Below are 22,021 nucleotides of genomic sequence, written 5' to 3'. Positions count from 1 at the left end.
TGTAGGTGGACATTTTATTTTACCATATTTTAAATATTTTGTCTCAGTATTTTATGCAATGGTTTTAATGACCACCTTATCAAAAACCTAGAAACAGTACACCAGCTTACCTAAACCAATCACAACACTGTGATTCAAGTTTGTCTTAAATATGTTTTACTGTTTTGTTGTACTTCCAAAGAAATTCCTTCATTTGTACCTCTCCATACTTGTTTTTCTCTTTGAAGTGTTGCTGAAATGTTGAATTCAGAGACTGTAAGTCCTCACGTACCCACAGAAACAAGAAGTATGTGGTAGTTTTAATTCTTGGTGATCCAAAGATTTTGCAGCTTTCTCTAATCATTGATAGATTACTTGAGTACTTCTGAAAATGTGAGATGCAATACTGAGTGGATTGTGTAAAACTAAACATACTGTAGCAGTGTTAACTGGTATTTAATTCATTTCACTTAAAAATATTTTGATGAACAGGTGAGAGCTTCGGCTCCTATGACAACTGCCCAGGGCATAGTTGACAAGCACGTGATAAGCATATTGCGCACCAGCCTGGAAGTGAAGGAAGCTCGTATCAGTCAGCTGCAGAATCAACTACAGCAGAATAGTCGCCAGGCACAACAGCTGCCACCACCACCATCACAGCAGCAGCAGCAGCAACAACAACAACAACAGCAGCAGCAACAGCAACAACAACAACAGCAGCAGCAGCAGCAGCAGCAGCAGCTCCGGCAACAACAGCAGACTCAGCCATCTGCACAGATGCAAGAACCTCCGGGTACCTACAAACTGCACCTCCCTAAGGCAGTCGATTCGGTCTGTCTCGATCACACTGCAACAGAGGTTGACCACACGGCTGCAAACCTCGCAAGGATACGCACAAAGGCTGAACTGAAGCAGGTATGGAGTGATAGGATTAGTGCATCTGGAATTTCAACTAGGTGTGTCCTTAATACATCTGAGCAAAATAGGGAGTACATTAATGGGCTGAGAAGTAATTTCATGCCATTTGAGTAAGTTTTTTTCAGTTTTGATGGATTTCACTTAATCGATTAAGTCTCTCTCTGATTTCTTCATTGAGTCATTTCTGTACGTAAGAAGTATTAGAAAGATGCTATCACTGCTCTGCCTTGTCTGTTCATTCAGACCCTTAATCCTAACATTACTGGTAAAGTTTTTATTGCAATAAATAAATGACTCAGATTGACATTCTGCAAATTTAATACAATATTTTGTAATCTGTACTACAGTTTTTTGAGCTACGTAGTTCTGCTTTATTTCCAAAAACTGTGGCACAATTTCAGTGTTTGTACATTTGAGCATCATTATTACTTTGCTCAGTGTAGTGGACTACCAGCACACATGCTATATTACTGCTCATAAAAAGAGGAGAAATGTTTCTGATATACAGAAAGCAATGGCTAATAAGATTTCTGACAAGGCTCTCATTACTTTTGGTACACTAATTTGTCAGCTGATGTTCATGATTGATTGCCACCCAAAAAGGTTTAGAAGTGACTAAATTTTGTTCTATCGCTGCACTGTGAAAAGGGCAGGCAATCTCAGCATCCTACCTAAAATGAGTTGTTGTGGGTTTTGTCAAATTGTAGTTGTTAAAAACTACGGAAGGTTCTATATTTAGGCTTGCAGTATGTTTGGGATTAGCTGGGCAGTTCTAGTTTTTTAACACTGTCCAGGGCTACAAAAATATCAGGGATTGAGAATTTTATGACTGGTGAGGATAATCTCTTTTTAGACCTATTTGTTCGACACCTCATTTTAGATATTTTGTTATGGTGGTGCCTCTCCACTGATATCAGTGGTGAGGCAGGGTGGTTCCACCACCAATTTCTCACATTTGGCAATGCAACAGGGGCAATGTGTTTATGTTGCTTTTGTGTGTGTGTGAAAAGGAACTCGTCTACAGGTTTTTGATCATTTTATCTATATTCCTTTTTTGTCTCACCGTTCACCGTTCAGCGATGTTAACCTACTGGCGTTTAAGAATTGTAGAGGACTTCTTCTGATAAAGTTAGTATGTTGCAGCGAATAAATTAATGAACTGAAATTGCCTAATGTGATTTAGAAGAGAGTGCACTAGTTGTGGATAATTCAAAAACACAGTGTAGGTTGTGGTCAAATTCTGAGAAAGTACTAGATATTATTGAAGAGAAGTTCAAAGAAATTTTTAAGGTGTTTCAAAAGATAGATATTTCATGTTGTAATATTTCTAAAATGGTTAAGTTAGTGATTTCTTTGCTTGGGACATCTGCTCCAGTTGAGAGAAAGTTTTTTTTCAGTTGTGGGGAATATTTGGTCTGTGGGAATGGGTAGACTTTCCATACTTACTGTTAAAAATGTACAACTGGGACTGAAAAATAAATGAAAGGCCTATATTAGAATTGATTTGAGTATCAGTTCAGCTGCTGTTCTCTTGCAACGAATATGGTGGCTATAGCGATTTTTTAGTGTGCTTGAATTTCAGTCTGGTGGCTTGATATTACTGAATTTGGCATTTAGGAAATCTCATCTGTCTGCAGTCTTTCATTGGTTTAAGGGAACGAGACATGAAAGAAATTACTTGTTAATTAAATAAAACCTCTTTCCTTTCTCATGTAAAATAGTCGCATCAGTTCATAATCTTGCTTGGAATGCTTTAGGGTAGAGTAATAAAAGATCGATTACTTCCACAGTTTTCACCAGACTTTACATTTATGTGCTCCTTTGAAAGTAAAAGGCATCTTATTGACAAACAGTTATCAATAATATTGAAAATAGTTTGGAAATAAAGTTTGATGGTGACTGGAATTCTGTTGTATTTTTACGTAAGGAACAGTCATCTGAATATTCAGAAAGTCATTACATCATCCTAAAATAACAGGTAAGTGATTGTGGAGTTACAGTGAATTATAATTGTCTATCTTTATTGGGTGGCTAGTTGTGGCTGGTATGGTGGGTTTTGTGTGAGTGTGACTACCAATGAGTAGTCAGGTTTTACACTCTTTGAGGCAGCTTGAAACTTCTGCAATAAGTGTGCCAGATTCCAATTCTCTTGTAACAATGTGCTTTGCTGTTATATATTGATATAAGTTCTTTGGTTCTAGGTGGGTCAAAACTTGGAGCAGCAACTACAGTTCCGTTCACCAACACCAGGCAGTGCGACCAGCTCAGCAGGCCCTTCTCCTCGTGGCACTCCACAGCTGTTTTCACCTCCACCCCCACAGCAGGGCAGCCCACCGAAGTTAACACGTGAGCGTGTGCCGCCAGCTACCACACCCACTTCGGGTCCACCACGTCGACGGCTGTTCAGTCCTCATGATTCATCTTCCTCATCAGGTGGACATATGGGAGAAGACAATCATGGCACTTCTCTTGCGAGTGCCCGTAATGATCCATCAGGCTTACGTTCCTCCTCGGAGACTTCTGTGTTTGATTTCCGTGACAGCGACAGTGATAGTGAGATGCCCGTGCTTGAGAGGCAGACTCTGGACGAACTGCGCCGAGACCGTAAATCGATGGCCAATAGTGCAAAAGCAGCAGGGCACCATCCGTATCATCACCAACATTATACCCAACAGCAGCAGCAGCAGCAGCAGCAACAGCAGCAGCAGCAGCAACAACAACAACAACATCATCATCATCATCATCATCATCAACAACAACAACAATTACAAATACAGCAACAACAACAGCAACAGCAGCAACAACAACAGCAGTTGCTGCAGCAGCAAGAGCAGACAACAGATGAAAATACTGATAAGGTTAGTGCTGATAACACAGCAGCTGAATCTGCTGATCCAGAGTGGTCAAACACCTGTGAGCAGTTCCTCGAACAACTGCGTTCAGGATCTGGGTCAGACCGTGTGAAACGGAAGGGTCCTTCCAAATCTCGCAGAAGGTATGCTATTGGTCCACTGGCTGGCCTGGGCAATATTATACGTGGTGGGAAGAATGAAGCACCATACTTCCAGATTGACACCCAGCAACCACTTCAGGCATATACCGTGGAACCTGCAACAGCTGCTGTTACTGCTGCTGAAGCAGCAGAGGCTGAGGGGTGCGTTGAGCGTGTGTTGCAGGTTGAGAATATTCTGCAGATACCGCCCGAGGAGCTCGAAAGGGTTGAGCAGTCTGAAGATGCCGACGACAGGCCCGATAATGATGAAGAGGGTATAACTGTAGATGTCGAAGGTGAAGACGACTCTGTCGCTCCACCACCGTCACTGCCCCCAGAAAGACCAACTCCTGTGGAAGATCCCATCAGAAGTGAATATAGGATTGTCAATGATGGTGTGATAAGGTTAGTCAAACTGGTAGAGAGGAAAGTACTACGTGAGGAAGGTATAAACATTCCCAGTGATAAGGAATCGAGTGGGAAGTCGGGTAGAGATGGGTTTAGGAAAAGTGGGAAGGACAGAAAATCGATGAGAGATGGTACTAGGAGAAAGGATGAAATGAAGAAAATGAAGGAACCAAGGAAGGTGAAACAGCACTGGAAAGCTGTAATGAAACAGACTTTGCAACAGCCAGAAGACCAGCAACAGGAAGAGCTCAGGAATGACACAAACGAAACAAAGGTAGAGGTAGTAGAAGAGCAGTGTGCACAAGTAGGAAATGAGGAAACTACATCTGTGAAAAAGTGGCAGGAAGGCGACAATAAAATTTCAGGAAAAGAAGCAACAAAGAAGAGAACGAAATCAGACATTTTGAAGATTTCAAAGGTGCCAAAAAGGAAGTCAAAGGAAGGTGATGATGAGGTAGATGTTGAAAGAGATCAGAGTAAAGATGTTAAAAAGAGTTTAGAAGCACTCAGTAGAAGGAAAAGTAGAAGCGAAACATGTGCACTGAAGGAAGATGATGATGTCAAGCCATTGAAAGATAAGGATATAAGACCAGACACAGGAGAGACTGACATGGTAGAACTTAAGACGGTGACAGCAGAGAAGGATTCTAAATTGGCAAATGAGAAGACAGAAAAATCTGATGTTAAGGAGGAGAAGGTGAGGAAACTAATAAATGAGAAAGAAAGCTCACTGACTGGTTTGAATAATCGTGGTACTTTAGTAGTGAAACTTGAAAAGGATTTAACAATGATAAAGGTGGAAAAAAGTACAGTGTCTGAACATGAAGAATGTGATTCTGACGAAGATGCACCATTAGTTGCACGGCAGCGAGGTCGACCACGGAAAAGGCAACTACAGCAGCAGAAGGATTTGTTGAGATTCCACCAACGACCCCGAAGTGCTGGAGCTATTGACGAGAAGGATGGTGAGGACGAGATCAGTCTGGCTGAGATGAAAGCCCGCCTGGGGCTTGGTGGTCAGCGCGATGCCTCTGTTGCGAGTGAGGCTGCCACCAGTGTAGGAGGTAGCATTAGCCACAGCAGTAGCAGTGGCTCAGAGGATGAGACGGCCAGTGAGCCGCCTAGGACACGCCTGCGATCCAAAGATCCCCCTGTTGCTCCAGCACCTCAGCAGCACCAGAAGAGACAAAAGAAACGCAAGAGGAGGAGGAAAGGCCTGCGAGGTGCTCAGAAACGACAGCGGCAGAAATCAGTAAGTAAATTCATCTCAGTTCTCTTATTACACATTTTTCACACATACACATATTTGATTGAGTAGATATGATGGATGATTCCTGTACCTGATAGATGAATCCTATACTTGGTACGTTGAATAGTCTTATTTCTATGGCAAAGTAATATTATATTTAACAAATTAATTCAGGAACAATGATACAAAAAGTGAATCTTCAACAGTGTTTCATTTTGTAATGCGATGCATCAGACTCTCTCTCTCTCTCTCTCTCTCTCTCTCTGTGTGTGTGTGTGTGTGTGTGTGTGTGTGTGTGTGTGTGTGTGTGTGTGTGTCCTCGTGTAATTCACAATTGCAAGTATTTCTTTAAGTCCTTCTTATTGACCAAATAATAGCATTTAAACATATCTTTAGGTTCTTTAGTTTATTTTTTCTTTGAAGAGAAAGATAATTGCTTTGTTTCCAAAAATTAGTAAGTTTCGTTAGTTGGAACGCCCTATCCCGACAATGTTAAATTTAGGGACTTGGCTTCCCTGTATTTCAGGAACCACTGTAGCCATTGACATGAAACTTTTACAGGACATTAAACTGTATGTTCCGAGTCTACTGAACTGCAATAATTGCATTTCAGCCCCTGCTTTTGGAAATACAATTTTTTAATTACTTGGTTAAAGTTTTGTTTACTTTTTTTGCATGTTATCCTAAATAATTTTAATTATACATAATATTATGTTCTTCTTTTAGTTCAGTAGACTCAGGATATGTATGTTATTATTCCCTCAAAATTTGAATATGCTACTCAAAGTGGTTTCTGAGATTTAGGGGAAAATGCAACAGAAAAGGTAAATTTTCAGGAACGGCTTCTAAAGTTTCAAAAGACTGACAAACTGCCTATTGGCTTCTGTCTCGGGTTCTTCGGCCGACGTTCATCTAATGATTTTTCTGACATTTCGCCAGCACGAGTGGCTGGCATTGTCAAAGCTTCACCCTCCATTGCCGATGGTGAACTGGAGCCGAGCTTGCGGGCGCAGACTATATGTACCTGGCGCGCCAATGTCCGAGGACTTCTCCGCGGTCATTTCCGGTGCGCCAGGTACATATAGTCTACGCCCGCGAGCTCGGCTCCAGTTCACCACCGGCAATGGAGGGTGAAGCTTTGACAATGCCAGCCACTCGTGCTGGCGAAACGTCAGAAAAATCATTAGATGAACGTCGGCCGAAGAACCCGAGACAGAAGCCAATAGGCAGTTTGTCAACAAGTGGCCACGAAAGCCTTAACAATTTTGTTTCAAAAGACTGTAACTCATTTTTAAATATGCTTAATTTTTTTATTTTTAGTCACTCAGCGTGCACCATAGGCCTACTGTATATCATCCTCTTCATCTTTATCCAAGTTTTTTCTTATTTCCTTCTTTCTGGACTCCTTAGTGGCCCACTGTGCTGCATACCCTACTTTATCAATGCGAACCTTGTCCATCTGTTCAAGTTCCCTGATGCAGTTTGAGCCAGGATTAATTCCCATATGCTGTAGCACTTTCACCCTACCAATGTTGTCATCATTAAAAGTAATAACAGCATCACTGACCCCCACTTTAGTGTCTTCATTCCAACAAAAACATTTTTTGGTAAGTGAGTCCATATAAGATTATTGAAAGACTCATTGGGATTTTGAGTCTGACCATGCAGGCACTTCTCCAGTAACTCAGGATTTGCCAGGTCTCTGTAAATAGGTTTTATGATATCCGTGACTGCTGCTGGGTGGACTGTTTATGACTATGAACTGTTTTGAGTAGTGGGCATTGCAGTTATTGTACCATGAATCAGGTCCAGGAAGACAAAGGTGGTGTACTGGTTTTTCATCAGTTGACAGTCTGTGGAAGAAGATAGCCCATACTGCCTGCTTCATTTTCAACAAATCCTCAGTATTATTTCTAATGGCCACCCAATAATACTGCTGTAGTTCATCAGTCATTTTGTTTGTCAGTCTGCCACTTATGGTTTTACCATCAGAAAGTTTCTTGTCTCTCAAACTTTGTTTCAACTTCCTCAAGCTGGTGCCCACCCTCTTCGTGACATGACCAACGCATTCCAGTTTTGCGATAATCTTCTCACCATAAGGCTGAACGGCTACTACAGTGCTACATGTTTTTGATTCTCTATCACCTAAGAACTTAGTGTAACACACTCCCCTTTCGTTCACAGATCAACTAAATATTTCAATAGCTGCAGAGGCCTCCTTACCACCACTTGTTCCTTCATAATTTCTGTCATAGGTGTTTCCTTCTTCATTCCCTGATTTACACTTATAACAATGTATGGTTAAAATCTGGAAATCTATTACCTGTCCAGTACCCACACTGGTCATTGTAGCAACAGGATCCTTAGAACATTAGCTGTGCTTCTGCGAAGTGCCATCAAAAGCTACTGGCTTGTCAGTCATATCATCATTTATTTCAACAGCTTCGTTTGCAGCACCCTTTATTGACTCACATGCAACAGATTCCACAGCAGTTCCAATAAATTTTGCATACCTGTCAATTTTACAAGGTGTGCGTGGCATATTCATTACAGCACACATTGTTTCTGCTGCAGTGTGTCCTTTGCCAATAGCTCTCAATCCATAAAACCACCTAACATTTACTACAAAATAATTATCTTTACACTTATCAGAATTCCTAATTGAATGAGTGTATTTACAACTGGCACAATTAATGATTAAGTTTCCTGGCTAATCCATTTGATACTTCACTGTCTTCATGTAAACTAACTGGCCCTCCACATATTTTACGACACACACATTCACCGAACATCCTTGTTAGGATGTGTAAATCTGTCAGAATATAACCTAACCTACCATTTACATCACTTTCATTTTGAGAAAACTGTGTATCACAATGTTTTATTTTAATCTTCGAAGCACTAATGTGTGTTTCTCTTGATACTGATGAGTTTGCCTGTATTTCATTGTCTGTAACTTCACAAGCCACATGTTGAACACAATGTTGCCCTTCATTCGAAAATCTTTTACCATGAAACCCATGTTTCTTAAAAACACTTCATTTTGGAGTCGTACTTTACTTTTTGAGAGATTTACCAATCTATTCGTCACTTTTCCTCGGAAAAACATTTGCACTTCGACATACAACGCATTTTTATATTATGAAATGATACAATACTGTTTTTGACAGTGCTATCAATACAAACACAAAATTTAACCTTTATAACTCAGCAATCCACAGCTTTCTATATAAAAAATTACTGATTTTATTAGATCTTGAAGTAATGCACATAAAAATTTTAACATTTTCAACCGATGTAGATTATATTTAAAAAAATAAAATAAAATGGGTCCCATGTAAGTTTATAAGGAAAATTGCAAATTTTATAATGAGATAAAAATCCGAATATGTGAAAAAAAAATTCTGTTGTGACTCCCCTTAAATATTTGTTTCATTAGCCTACACACATTTTTTTTTTTTTGTAAGTGTTGCCATTTACCTTTGGAAGATGTAAAATATATGATACACCAGTCTTCATAATCAATAAGCAGTTTGACTTTAGAAATGTCATATAATTCTGATTTCATCATTCTGTTGCATGAAAAATATTTAAAAACTGTCTAAATGATGATATTATGCTGATTAGTGATAACGAAATTTTTTGACTGGACCAGTGCTTAAATATAATGAAAAAGTTTAGCATGAACAACTTTCCCAACAGGAGAGACTAGAAGACTGATTCATGTTAAAACTGAATGTTGTTGATTCATTTTAGCAGACAGCAAAGTAATTTAAGTAATTTACATACTGTTGGACTATTAGGAAATAACATTAGAAAAATAAGTAAAATATGTGGCACTGATACCTTCTCTATATCACAGAAAATTGATAACATAATATTGGAAGTTGGGTCTTGTTGACAATAGCTTACAGGCCTCAATTGCTGAATACTCTGATGACCAGTATTAAAAATATTGTTTCTGGAAAAAAAGGAAAGATTTTATTTTAATATCCCGTTGATGTTTAGGTCATTAGGGGAGAGCCATTTTGCAGTGTGATGTTTCTGATTTTGTTGTAAGCTGTTCTAATTGTCTTTACATTTGATTAATTTGCTGCGTATGTTTTGATGTTGCAGGCGACAGGCAGTGAGTTTCGACCTGGTTGGGAAGAAGAGGTGTACAGATTTAAGCAGTCCCTGAGAATGCCGCCATCACTGATCAATATCCCACGGCCACCACGTTCAGCCTCATTGCCTGACCTTGACAAGCAACGTGCAATGTCCCCTTACACTGCAGACAGTTGTTCAGACTTAGACTCACGCTCCAGTTGGAATCCCCTCCCTTCCAGTGCTTTGTCGACAAAATCCTCACCAGTTAATGCGAGTGCAAACAATAGTGCATGCACTGAATCAGTAGGTGTGTCTTCAGCAGTTACACCAACACCACCATCTTCATCAAGAGCTACTGGTTCTGGAAGCTCTATCGCTGATGTTTTGGCAGACCGTTACAAGCTACAGAGAAAGACAAGAAAGAGGGGCGCAGCACAGAAAGTTGGTCCCCGCCTCATACCACGCCCTGCCAGCAGTGGCCCAGAGCTACTACCTTCGCCAACTGTTGTCCTTATTCGGGAAAAGGACCTTTCGTGTTCTTCATCGCCATTACCTTCCACTACGTCTGCATCTACAGTGTCCAAGTTTAGCAAAAAGCTCAAGAAAGGTTGTACAGGAGGCAAACAAGAAATAAAGAGCAGTGAAGAAACCCTTGCCAACTGTGTGCTGCCCAAAGCAGCACCTACAGACTTCCATCAGGCATTCCGCCAAAATGGTGGTATTTTGGGTGACCGATATGCCACACTAGTGTTCAAATCACGTACTCGCACCGAATCACGTGTGATGCGTCGACGTGCTGTCATCCGGGAAGTGTTCGGTGTGGACGAGCAACGACCTGCTTCTGCGCCTCCAGTCCCTGGTGCTGGGCACAACCACGAACGGAGTGCTGCACTCATCCGAAGTAATAAGGCTGTACTCAACTCGAAGCGCCGTCTTGTCCAGGGCCGTGTGCGCAATCATGACTTACTGCGTGTACTGGCTGCCAACAAGGTATTTTTATCACCTGTGTTTTTTCGTGTATTCCTTCTGTAATGTTTCCTGAAATAATGAGACTTTGTATTTCAGATAAATATAATGTTAGTTTGTAAGTCATGACGTATTGGTGCAAATTTTTATTAAATTGTTCTTCCTTAACAGCAGCAAATACTAATCGTTGGGTGGTTGTGAATATTGTATCATTGAAGTACTTACGTCTGTTGCAATATTGTTAAATTTGCAGACTCTTTACTTCCTGCATCGTATAATTTTCTCATATCTGTGTGAGACAAGTACCTATTCCTATGATGGAAAAAACTATTTTCTTCTTTGAATGGAATGATAGCAAAATTTCCCCAGCAGTGAAAGTTTCACATTTGTTAAAGACTGTTCTTATTAACCTGGTCAGAAGGAAAAATTAAAAATTGTGGCCAACTTTCATGACACATTTCTCATCTTTAAAAAATAATTATGTTGTGTAGAGAATGGGTCTGCGAACACTTTGTTAGCATGTGAGAAGCCATTTTCTACAAATCTTCATATTGCTTTAATCTTGGAAAAACACAGGAACATATGTACTACAAGAAACTCTCTCTTACATAAAATGTTGAAAATGCCTTCCATTAATATTGATGCATACACCAACATGTTCCTGCATTGAGTCCTAGATGTAGCCCAGCAAAGACTGCAACTTGCTTTAAATGTTTTGAAATGTAAAATTGGGCACAGCACAAAATACAGAAGTGTGATATCCTTTATCCAGAATGTCAGTGAATTACAGTTGGAATCAGTCAACTCTTAGAAATACATGAGTGTAACAGTTTGTGTGATCATGAAATGGAATTATCACAAAAGCTCAGTTGTGACCAAAGCAGGTGTCAGATTTTTAATTGTTGGTAGAATACAGGGGAAATGTAGTCATTCCACAAAGGATGTGGTTTTACAAAACATTCGTGTGACGCATCCTAGAATATTGCTGGTATCAGATGGGACTAACAGGGGATACTGATTGCACACAGGGAAGAGAAGCTCAAATGGTCATTGGTTGTTTGACTTAATGGAGAGCATCATGGAAATAATGAAAAACCTGACATTGCAGATGCTTGAAGATAAGTTCCAGTTATACCATGAAAGCCTACTTACAGAGTTTCAAGATCAGTATTAAGTGGGGAATCTAGGAATATACTGCAATCCCCTGAATATTGCTCTCCTAGGGACCCTAAAGGCAAGATTAGACTAACTGCAGCAAACAAAATAACGATATTTAAGCAGTCATTCTTCCCATACTCCATACATAAATGGATTGTGGACTGCAAAGTGTGCTACAAAGAGAAGTACCTTCTGCTGTGCATCTCACAGTGATTTGCAGGGTAATGGATGTAGGTGTAGATTATTGTATATGTTTTCATTGTGTTCCACAATACAAGTACAGAGTCTGTAGTGTTCACATAAACAATTGATGGTATGTGTATGGAAGGTAACAAAGTGACTCCCATGTCAGCACAAGCAATGAGTTGCATGTAACATTAACTTTAGTGAAATGGAACATGAAACATGGGCATTGAGCATAAGTACTGCATTTTAACCAGTCATAACCGGTATGGCATTATGAATATTACATGTAAGAAAGTGTTTTACGTGGTATGCCTATAAGTTCTGTTCTCATGATTAATGTATGACAAATAGTCCCAGAAAATAAGTTCTAACATGAAAGTAAAGTGGCTCTGGATACATGTATATAAAATAAGACACATTCAGATAATTAAGATCATCCTATGTTACCATATTTATAAATTCATGTTTCATATAGGTTTCACAGACAGCAAGTGCTAGTAGTGAGCATGACGAACAGGACAAAGACGCAGCTGATGAAACAGCAAGTACCTCAGGCTCACAGAAGCGGCCAAAAATTAGAACTGTACGCAGGAAATTCCGTTCTGGGTTTGATTATATTCGGAAGAAGAAGAAAATTCAGAAGAGGGAAAATACTGAGGCAGAAGCTCCAAAGGATAGGAAAAAGGTAGATAACACTATCGCATTCATGTAATATCCAATTGTATTTATATGTTTAAGCTTGCAATTAAAATAAATGTATTTGATATAATCCTGATCAAAAATTGAAAGTCTTTTTCTGTGGTTCGCATAAACTGTGGTAAAGGACAATATTTTAACCAGTTTTTTTTCTGTTTGAGTCAGAATGTTTCATTCTTTTTGGACTGGAATTTCAGACCCATTAAAATAGCAAGGGGAAAGAAATGCATGGGGAAAGAAACAGTGTAGGTAGTAAGCTTGGTAACTCCGGATAGCACTTTCATATGACTCATGAGCAGCCCTCTTCCCATATTTTCAGCAGCTCTATATAGAGTTTTCAAGTGGTTTCATATTTTAAAAACTTCCATCATATTGTGTCATTAATAAGAAAAAATTTATGTTTTCAGGGCCCTATTCCACGGCCAAGCTGGCAGTCTGTCCAGGATATAATGAATGAGATAAAAAGCTGGGTAATTAACAAAGGTTTGGGAGAGACAGTGCTGCATCGAGCTTCCAAGTTGGGCTACACGGTAAATTCACATTTAATATTAATATACTGAGGAAACAATTTTAAATGTGCATGAATCCAAAAGTTTTACTTAAAGATGGACTTTAGACTGAATGAAGTTGCCTGCCAGGCAAGTAACTGGAAATTTAGTGCTCGTACACAGATTTCTCAGGAACCAGCTCTCTTTAATTAACTTTTTAACTGTGTAATATCACGTGAACTTAAATAACAGAATACAAGCACAAAGACAAATGGCATTCACTGTTCCAAAGGAGTGGACACCTCAGTTCCCTGTTTTAAAGGTGTAGGCTACTGCTTTTTTGACTTGCACTGTCATCTGTATATGACTGTGCAGACATTAATAACCAGGTGTGGTTCAACTCAGTGTTAATTATGTTATTGTCAGTTTTAGATTTTGTCATCATCTACATATTTATTCTGCTTGTTATCTATTTCGCTTTACTTATAATGTGTATTTCATTTTGTGCAGGATATAGTAGCGTTTTGTTTGGAGAAATCTGATAATTCTCCATCTCCTGAAGACAATGCTCGCTACACACCTCTTCATGAAGCTTGTCAAAGAGGTCATTTGGACATTGCACGACTGTTGCTTATGTATGGTGCAGATGTTAGTGCCAGTGCATGGGGGGGCTACAGGTATGTTTATTAACATGAAATTCTATCTGTCTGCCTTCCAAAACTTATGAAGTGTCTCACTTTCGTTTTGTTGAAAAATTAGCATCAATGTGTTTCTTTGTAAGTGATAAGATAATGTGGGGGAAGAGGAGAAGTGCAGACAAAATAATTTTTCTATAGAAAAACTTTACAGTTTTCTTCTGAAATGGTCTTTGCTTGTTTCCTTCTTGTGGGTTTATTTAAGCTTTCAACAAATGATTGTTTCTGTTGAGAAGTAACAGCTTTTTCTCACCTCATTCTTTGATTTGAAGCATTTGACTATATTATCTTTTTTCCTCCCACTCAGTTCGAAAATTACAAAATCTGCAGAATACAGATTGTGAATCTGTAGTATAGAGGCCCTTATTAACATATTGCAGAGCCCTGTCTTGTGGGCATTCACAGCCATGGTGACCCAATCTTGACCGTGCTACAGATAGAACTGACTGGGTAGATGAAGAGCCTAAACCTACTCAATTTGCACTTTCAGGCTCTCAGTATGGTCGAAATCCCTACTGATTTGTTTTTCCAGTTTCTGTAGTTTCGACACCATAATGTGACAATTAGTTGCAGGCTTAAACAAGCGGTAACTTAAACCACCCAAGATTTGAGGTATGAAGCAGGGGAACAAGCCATGCCTCCCTCTTGTAGGGTAGCCAGCTTACATCTGCATTATGTTTCTCTGCAAAATCAGAACTGTCACTAGCCATAGGGATCACTCATACCTTCTGCTAATGTGATAGCCGCACTCGAATTCCGTGATGAACTATGATTAATTTCTTTATTCATTTCAAAATAAGGAAAGAAAACAGTGCACAGCTCAAATCAAAGCAATGTGCTCAAAGCATTTGGTAAAGGATACTGTGCAATTACTTGATGAGATTGCCTGCATTGTAAATGCTACCAGCATCTTATGCAGCTAAAAGTCAAGCCTCATTCATCTAAAACTCACACGTAAAGTGTCTCGATAATACTAACTTTTGCTAGCAGCCATACTTACATATTTCTCCATTGTGAAATGCTATGTCCCACACTGTCATAAGCAGTGTATATCTTACAGCGACCATTCAGTCGCCCACAGTTGATGTGACCCCAGAACATAACATAGAAGCTCACTGATAAATCTTGTTATCATGCAGACGTGTGTGTGTCTTATTTTCTAATCCACAATCTCTTTCCAGTTGGGCTTCACCAGAAGTTGTGCAATACCAATAACTGAAAATTGGTTACTTTATTGAATTTCATATGCAGAAAGTAAAGCTGTTTCAAACTATATTAAAATAATTCATCTGGGTATAGTTTTCTAGGAAATAGAATTTATTGGGTAATTTCATGTTTTCACATTTTGAAGCAGAATTCACACCTAAATTTGTATTTATTGCTAATGCTAATTTCGCAGGTCCATACTTAATTATATTATCATTCAGATTTGTGTTCGTTACTGGAAGCAACTCTTATTAAACATAATGCCTATGTGTCGTAGATTATACAAAAAAGAGTGTTACTTTTAATGAATTTGAAATAAAACTGCAAGAGTTGATAGATTTAACAGGAAAAGCTGATTTTGTTAGTATTAATCCTGTATTTATATGTTACTGATGAAGTGAGTGGGAAGAATAACAATCAGTTTTTGCAATGTTTCTTGTGGTACAATGGTCAAATACTTTAACATGTATCTGCATTCAAGGAGGGAACACAAGTAATAGTGTAAGATATAAGGTATTGATTGCGTTTGTGGGGCTGTAACTCTGTGGAGTTGCCTCGAAAAATATCACTGCCCTGAGGTAGCTCAACTAAACTCTCTGGACCTGCAGTTAGTTCACTGTGATCGATATTTGTGACAACATGCTTTCTATCTTGTAGGACAATAAAATATATTTGTATGAAATTGTATGACCTGTTAGTTGTTATTGTATGTAACTACTACCCCGAATACTGAACTTCCAACACATTGATTGATTGTTACTTTTGTATCATTACTGTTGTTAATAATTGTTCTGCTGACATTATTGTCTGAACAGAATATGAAAATATTGCAAATATTGTCTTGAATTAGTCTTTTGCGGTGAACTTTGCACTTTTCCTATCTCTCAAGAAGTTTCATAGCTTTTTGCCTTGAAATATTTTAAAAATTAGCTTATTTACTTCAAGGGGAAAAATGGTTTGTTACAATATTTCTCTTGTAAGAGATGTCTCTCTCTCTCAGCAATCTATAAAATTAGTCATATGCTTGCAAAATATGTATAAAACTCTCTGTTCCAGGCCACTTCATGAAGCTGCAGAAAATGGTCATGTTGAAGTTGTTCGGCTGTTGTTGTCATATGGTGCTGATCCTCTTTTGGCAACATATAAAGGGTTGACTCCTTTACGGCTAACTACCGATGACCTCTGCAAACGATTACTTTCTGAATATCTTGCTGATGTTCAAGGAATATCTGCACCAACATGGAACTTTCTAGGAGCTGCCCAATGTACTGGTTAGTACAAGTGTCATCTTGAAGTACTTATATGCCCCCCCTCCCTTTTTTATGTTTTAAACGTCTGTGTGGGGATGAATTATTACTCACACAATAGAAAAGGTGTTGAGCAGCATATTGACATAGAGTATAGATAAGGTGATCAGTGTCTGTTAGCTACATGATCTGTTACTTTGTCCAAAAGCTCAGTTAGCTATTTATCTTTTGTATTTGCCTGTCTGTTGGTCAGTGCCTCTTCTGTTCTCAAATTTTTATATTCAGGGTGTATGCACCCCAAAGACAACTGGGAAATTTGGGAAAAATACGGGAATTTTTTGATCCGGGACAAAACTGGAAAGTAGTTTGGAATTCTTGAGGACTCTGGTAATTTCTCCTCTTTTAGTTTTCAGTTAAATTTCTGTGAAAGAATTTGACTTGAGCCCCCTACTGTAAAATAATACTGCAACAATAAACCATAAACTTGAACAATAAACCATAAACTAGAGAATAACACAAAAATAAAACTTTAGTTGCAAAGAAAATGCAGTGTTTACAACACAAAACACAGTACACATACAAGCGTCTGCCAACAGAAAAACGTGTCAAAGACTTTAAGACAAAGATTATGCAGTACTTTGTAACAGCAAAGTGCTTTCGGTGAGTGTGACATCACAACCGTCTATGTTTCTAACAGGTCATGGGAAAATATTGTGAATGCTGGTTTGAGAAGCATTACTTAGTGAATTTCCTGGTACACAAAACAAATTATGTTACGTGTGAGAATGTGCGATGAATTTCTTAAATCGTGGGTTGTGTGACTCTTTCAAAACTTAACACTTTGAGGACCAGTCACTTAGAGAAATTTCAGGCCCAGATGACCAACCACTTATGCATTTAAAATTTTACTAGTACACTCATATTTGATGTATCTTAAAGGGTAACACATGCTAAAAAAGACCAATCTTCAAGGTTACTTTCTCATATTTAGTTCTTTCAAAGATTACAAATTATGCAACAGCAATAGCAAAATGTGAGTTCTTGAACAATTTCATACATAATTGGCTTTGCTATGGAACAGTCTTAAGTGCTCGATGCAATATGTGTTCAGCCTGGTAACCCATGAAGTGTTCAGTGCACAGCAGTGAAATTTACAATCATGTTTGTCAGAAATGTTCAGCTGCTGCAATTTAAGCTGTGCTCTTATGATCCTGCTTAACCACACACACTCAGAAAAACAGCAAAAATATTTTGATGACCAGTATTACATGTGAAAGTTTAAATTTTCTTAATGAAAAATATTATCTAGTAGTCATATTTATCAAAGCAAGAATATATTTTGGTGTTCTGTTTTTGGAAAGTACTGTGCTTTATTGGTGAATCAGTATTTATACTTTTGTAATATCAAAATATGCAGTGTACATGTTGCTGCACATTAAAGATCTTTCCAAACTGTGTTGTTTTTGCTGGGAGTGCCAGAAAGTTCTACACCGGTGTGTAAAATCTTTACCATTCTAAGGATTGATACTTTTTACAGTTCTGAGGAAAAGTATATTGTGACTTAACAATGAAAAAATGTACTTTAACCTGTGGTATGGAATAAGTGCATTTTCACCTGGAAAAAATTAACTGGGAAATTTGGGAAATTTTTTTCTTATCCATATATATTCCACCTGAGATCTTCCATTGTTCTTGTCATTTACATGACAATCTCATTTGTTTCAGATTTTCTTATTTTATTCAAACAAATAATGAATTAGGCAGTATGATTCATATTATTTTATATGCTTCTTTTCCACTGTGAAAACTTTTGTTTTGTAGATCCCCTACATGCGGGCTATGATCCATTGGAGGACGTGCCTACCTTCGACCCTTGTTCAGAGGATGAAGCAGAGATTGAATTTGAAGTCAGTGAGCAGGTCCTACCTGCATTGTACAGATTGCACGGGGAACCTGCGTTGGAGCGCTGGGTTTTACTGCAAGATCTGGCTGCTGTTCTGCGCATAAAGTCGAGAGACACACTTCTTAGACAGTTGAGTCCTGATCCTACAAAACCCTCACCTGCTCGTGCTTTGTTGCGTGAATTCAAAATGGCTGACTTCCTAGAACAAGCAAAGTGCTGTCAGCTGGTGGGAGGTGGTGAAAAATTTAATGTGAGGTCATCAAAGGTGGCCCTAGTGAAGTACAATGATAGGGTGCGGCAGTTACTCGGTGTTGAGAAGGTGTTTATTAGGTGACATCAGGAGGAACCCGGTGAATGTGACATTTAAGTGTTCCTTTAGAACGAGAGTTGTGTAACTGGGATAGCACTGTATTTTTACCTTAAAGAATTGAACTCTAAGTCTGCTTAAGGAATCAATGAAATGTGCAATTACTTTCAAAGAGGATTGTTGTGATGGTGAGCTTTATAATTTTGGTTTGACTGCATTGCCCAGAATGGTCATGGTCTTTCGCACTTTCATTTTTTGTAGTATATTTATTCTAAGAACTTGTACAGGCCTATTTATTATAAAGATTATGTCAGAGAAATTGAAAATTATTTTATATCAAATAGACGTATAAATTATTTATTATATTGTAAAGCAGTTTGATTTTATGTAAAGTGTACATGACGTTCTATGCTTTGGTGCTATGAAAAAAAAAGAGTTATATAGTTTTGTGTGGAAAAAAGAAAACCTTAAAAAATCTTCTATAAATGGTAACCTGGTCCTCTGTGAAAGTACCTTGGTGCAATAGAAGTGAATGTGACATTATGTTCACTGTTGTAAGGAATTTATATTGTTTGTGTACTTAAAATGAGTATCAAAAGTTTTAATTAATGTGAATGTTATGAAAGCTTGTGTGAGTAGTTACATAGAATAAGTATGTAATGGTTGTTGTACATGTTTCAGTAGCATTTCTATCGAAAATTTAATTGATGTAAATGTAAAAAGTAATTTTATGTGAAGTCATCTCAGGGAACATAATAATAAATATGGACGTTGTAAACAATAAAAAGTCACGCTTAGAATAGTATTGTATACATTATCATCATAGAAAATGTTTAAAAAAGAGAAATCTGATCGAGTTTGTGATTTTAATCATATTTGTCTTTGTAATTATTTTAGGAAAGAGCCGTTTTATGTGAGATAATAGCATTCATTTCAAATGTGAAAATGTGGTGACATCTTCACAGTCCATTTTCTATGTGTAAAATATTTCAATTATTATCATTGGAAGAATAGTGAGATAGTGCTTAACAAGCAAAGTCATTGGTGCATTATTTCATAACATAAAATGTTTAAATGTGTTTTAAGCCTTGAAACTATTGCTGTTGTGTATACTGTACTCTAGCATTAATTAATTACTTCAAAAGATACGAAGGAGTCATCTGTGATGAAGTTGAAGGGGGAGTGCAATGCTTTTTTATGTACATCATGATGGTATATCTCCTTGTTATTTTTTGTTCCAGATTAGGAATTACTGTGATTGTGTGTTTGTCAGAAGCTTGTGAAGATGGTAGTTTGTACTGTAGTGGGAATTATATAACATGTCATTTTTCATAGTATTTTATTAAAGGAATGTATTTTATATATGGATTTCTGTTACTTATAGTAAACCAGAGATGCTAAAGGTTACTGGATCTGTTTCTATCTCTCTGTGTAAAGAGATTTCTTTTACAGAATACATTGTACGCTTATCACTTTTCCTGGAAATGAAGAGAGATAATACAAAACAGTGATGTTCTGATTATAACAGTATCCAATTTCACTTTAGTATCTAAAATCCATTAAGTGTCCAAAGAATTTTGAATAAAAGTTTTGCAGACTTGAGATTCAATGTCTCCTACATTTTGACCATACTTCACAGTAAAATGTGGCAAATAATACATTGCCGTCATTTTATCATTTTGTGCAACTCTTGAGAAGTCCATGACATACATGGTAATACAACACACTTGAAAGAAAAAATTAATTCATTTCAATCTCCTTCTTTTTTCAAGGAAAAAATGTGTTTTTATGACCCTTATGGGATTAAATATTGAAAAATTGTAATCTGTGTTTCAGAAAAACTTCATCATAATTGCAACAATATGGTCTTGGTCAGTTTCCTTGAAGCAAGACAAATGACACAGAACCAGTGTGATGGGTACATGTACTTTATTTCCTTGTCCATTATTAGTGTTGTGGCTCAGGACTCAGTAAAAGACATGGTTACAAGAACTCTACAGTTTTATTAGGTCATGGTATGACAGTGTAAACAGAAGTGGAACAATACAGTGAAGTGACAGGTAAAGACTATTTAGTGACATTTACAGGCTGGCGGCCGGAGACAATGCACAACAATATATAAAGTCTATTCACTGAGAGCTGGGACGAAACATAAACAGTGTCACGTGAGCGACTACGCTCGTTTCCAGAGAAAGCATTCGGTGTTAACGTGATACGTAGGGGTGTGGAAAATCCTTAGCCCACGCTTTGCAGCTGGCGCTGTTCGGCTGGCTGCCGAGCTATCACAGCGGACCATGAGAAACCTGGGCAACAATGTATGAAATAAATTTAACAATAATGTTAAACTGAGTTCATTCTGTCGAAGCAGATTTATTTTCATTCAGGTTGCTAACAAAACGCTCCATTCAAACACAATTAATTGTTAATTTTAATAACAATACCATTAATAATAATGATAAAGGACGAAACAAGGTTCACTATGTCGAACTTGAACTGTTTTCATTGAGGTTTATGACAAACCGCTCCTCTCTCTCCTCTATAATGCAGTCTAATTTCCACATTTGAGTTTCCACTTTTTCTACGACATAGAGGACGCACTTGTTCCAATCCTCTGCAGTCACTGTTCTTACTGCTTCTTCTAGCAGTAGTTTAACTTCCGGCATTTTGTATGTTTTGTTTTTCACTGCAACATAGCCTCTAAATCTGGCCGACACTAACTCGATGGTGTTTAATTCACATTGGTACGGAGGAATTCTGAGAACAGTTTTCCCTGCATTCTTCGCCATTTCATCTATTGCGTATTCGTTGTGCACTGTTCTGTGATTTTTAAATATATCTAAAAGTTCTTTCTTCAACATACTGTCTTCGAAACCGAAGTTTTTAGATTTTAGCCACTCTGATATTTCGTGCTTATTGGAATTCGCATTGGGAACTTTTTCTTTTCTACGGAATGGTACGGTGCGTTATCAAGAACAATAACTGCATTTTCGTGAAGCCGAGGAAGAACGTCTTGAAACCACTTCTCGAAGGTTTCGGCGCACATCTCCTCATGATAATCTCCACTTTCCTTGGATTCAAAAGTCCACAAACACCCTTCAACGAACCCTGCTTTCCTGCCAATGTGTGCGATAGTCAGACGTTTCCCTTTACCTGATGGGCCCTTGCTTCCGGTGGATAATCTGGACAGAAATGCTTGTTTTGAGGAATTTATAGTGTAATCTACCCAGACGTAACTTTTGGGTATGTCCTGCGTTCACCCACGTCTCGTCCAAATAGTAAATGGGTCTGCCTTCATCTCTCAACCGTTTAATGGTTCGAAGATAACGCCGCCTCCATAAAATGATGTCATCCCTGTCTATTAGCATGCTATCACGCCCACGCCGGACATATTTGAAATTCATTTCTGTCAATAACTTATAAAATGTGGTTCTCCGAAAATTGCCCAGATCTGCATCTTCGTTCACGACTGTAAGCACTTTGTCATTTGTTGGCAATTCGTTACGAAAAAAATATCCGTGTACTTTCCTTCGTATC

At 38.2% G+C, this 22,021-nt stretch overlaps 1 protein-coding gene across 1 annotated transcript in view; it reads left to right on the top strand.

Moving 5' to 3' along the window:
* Positions 1–20,089, top strand: part of LOC124772595 (trichohyalin) — a 28,428-nt gene extending 8,339 nt beyond the window's left edge. The window contains exons 4-11 of the mRNA XM_047249334.1: positions 472–894; positions 3,099–5,549; positions 9,663–10,625; positions 12,421–12,630; positions 13,049–13,171; positions 13,640–13,806; positions 16,087–16,301; positions 18,099–20,089. Of these exons, the coding sequence (XP_047105290.1) occupies positions 472–894; positions 3,099–5,549; positions 9,663–10,625; positions 12,421–12,630; positions 13,049–13,171; positions 13,640–13,806; positions 16,087–16,301; positions 18,099–18,514 (4,968 nt within the window). The 3' untranslated portion in view covers positions 18,515–20,089. The remainder of the gene's footprint in view (positions 1–471; positions 895–3,098; positions 5,550–9,662; positions 10,626–12,420; positions 12,631–13,048; positions 13,172–13,639; positions 13,807–16,086; positions 16,302–18,098) is intronic.
* The last annotated feature ends 1,932 nt before the right edge of the window (positions 20,090–22,021 follow it).

The sequence above is a fragment of the Schistocerca piceifrons genome, chromosome 2 (assembly GCF_021461385.2).
Source record: "Schistocerca piceifrons isolate TAMUIC-IGC-003096 chromosome 2, iqSchPice1.1, whole genome shotgun sequence".
NCBI classification, from domain to species: Eukaryota; Metazoa; Arthropoda; class Insecta; order Orthoptera; family Acrididae; genus Schistocerca; species Schistocerca piceifrons.
Note: the sequence above shows the minus strand (reverse complement) of the source record. Positions and strands in the feature narration are given on the sequence as shown.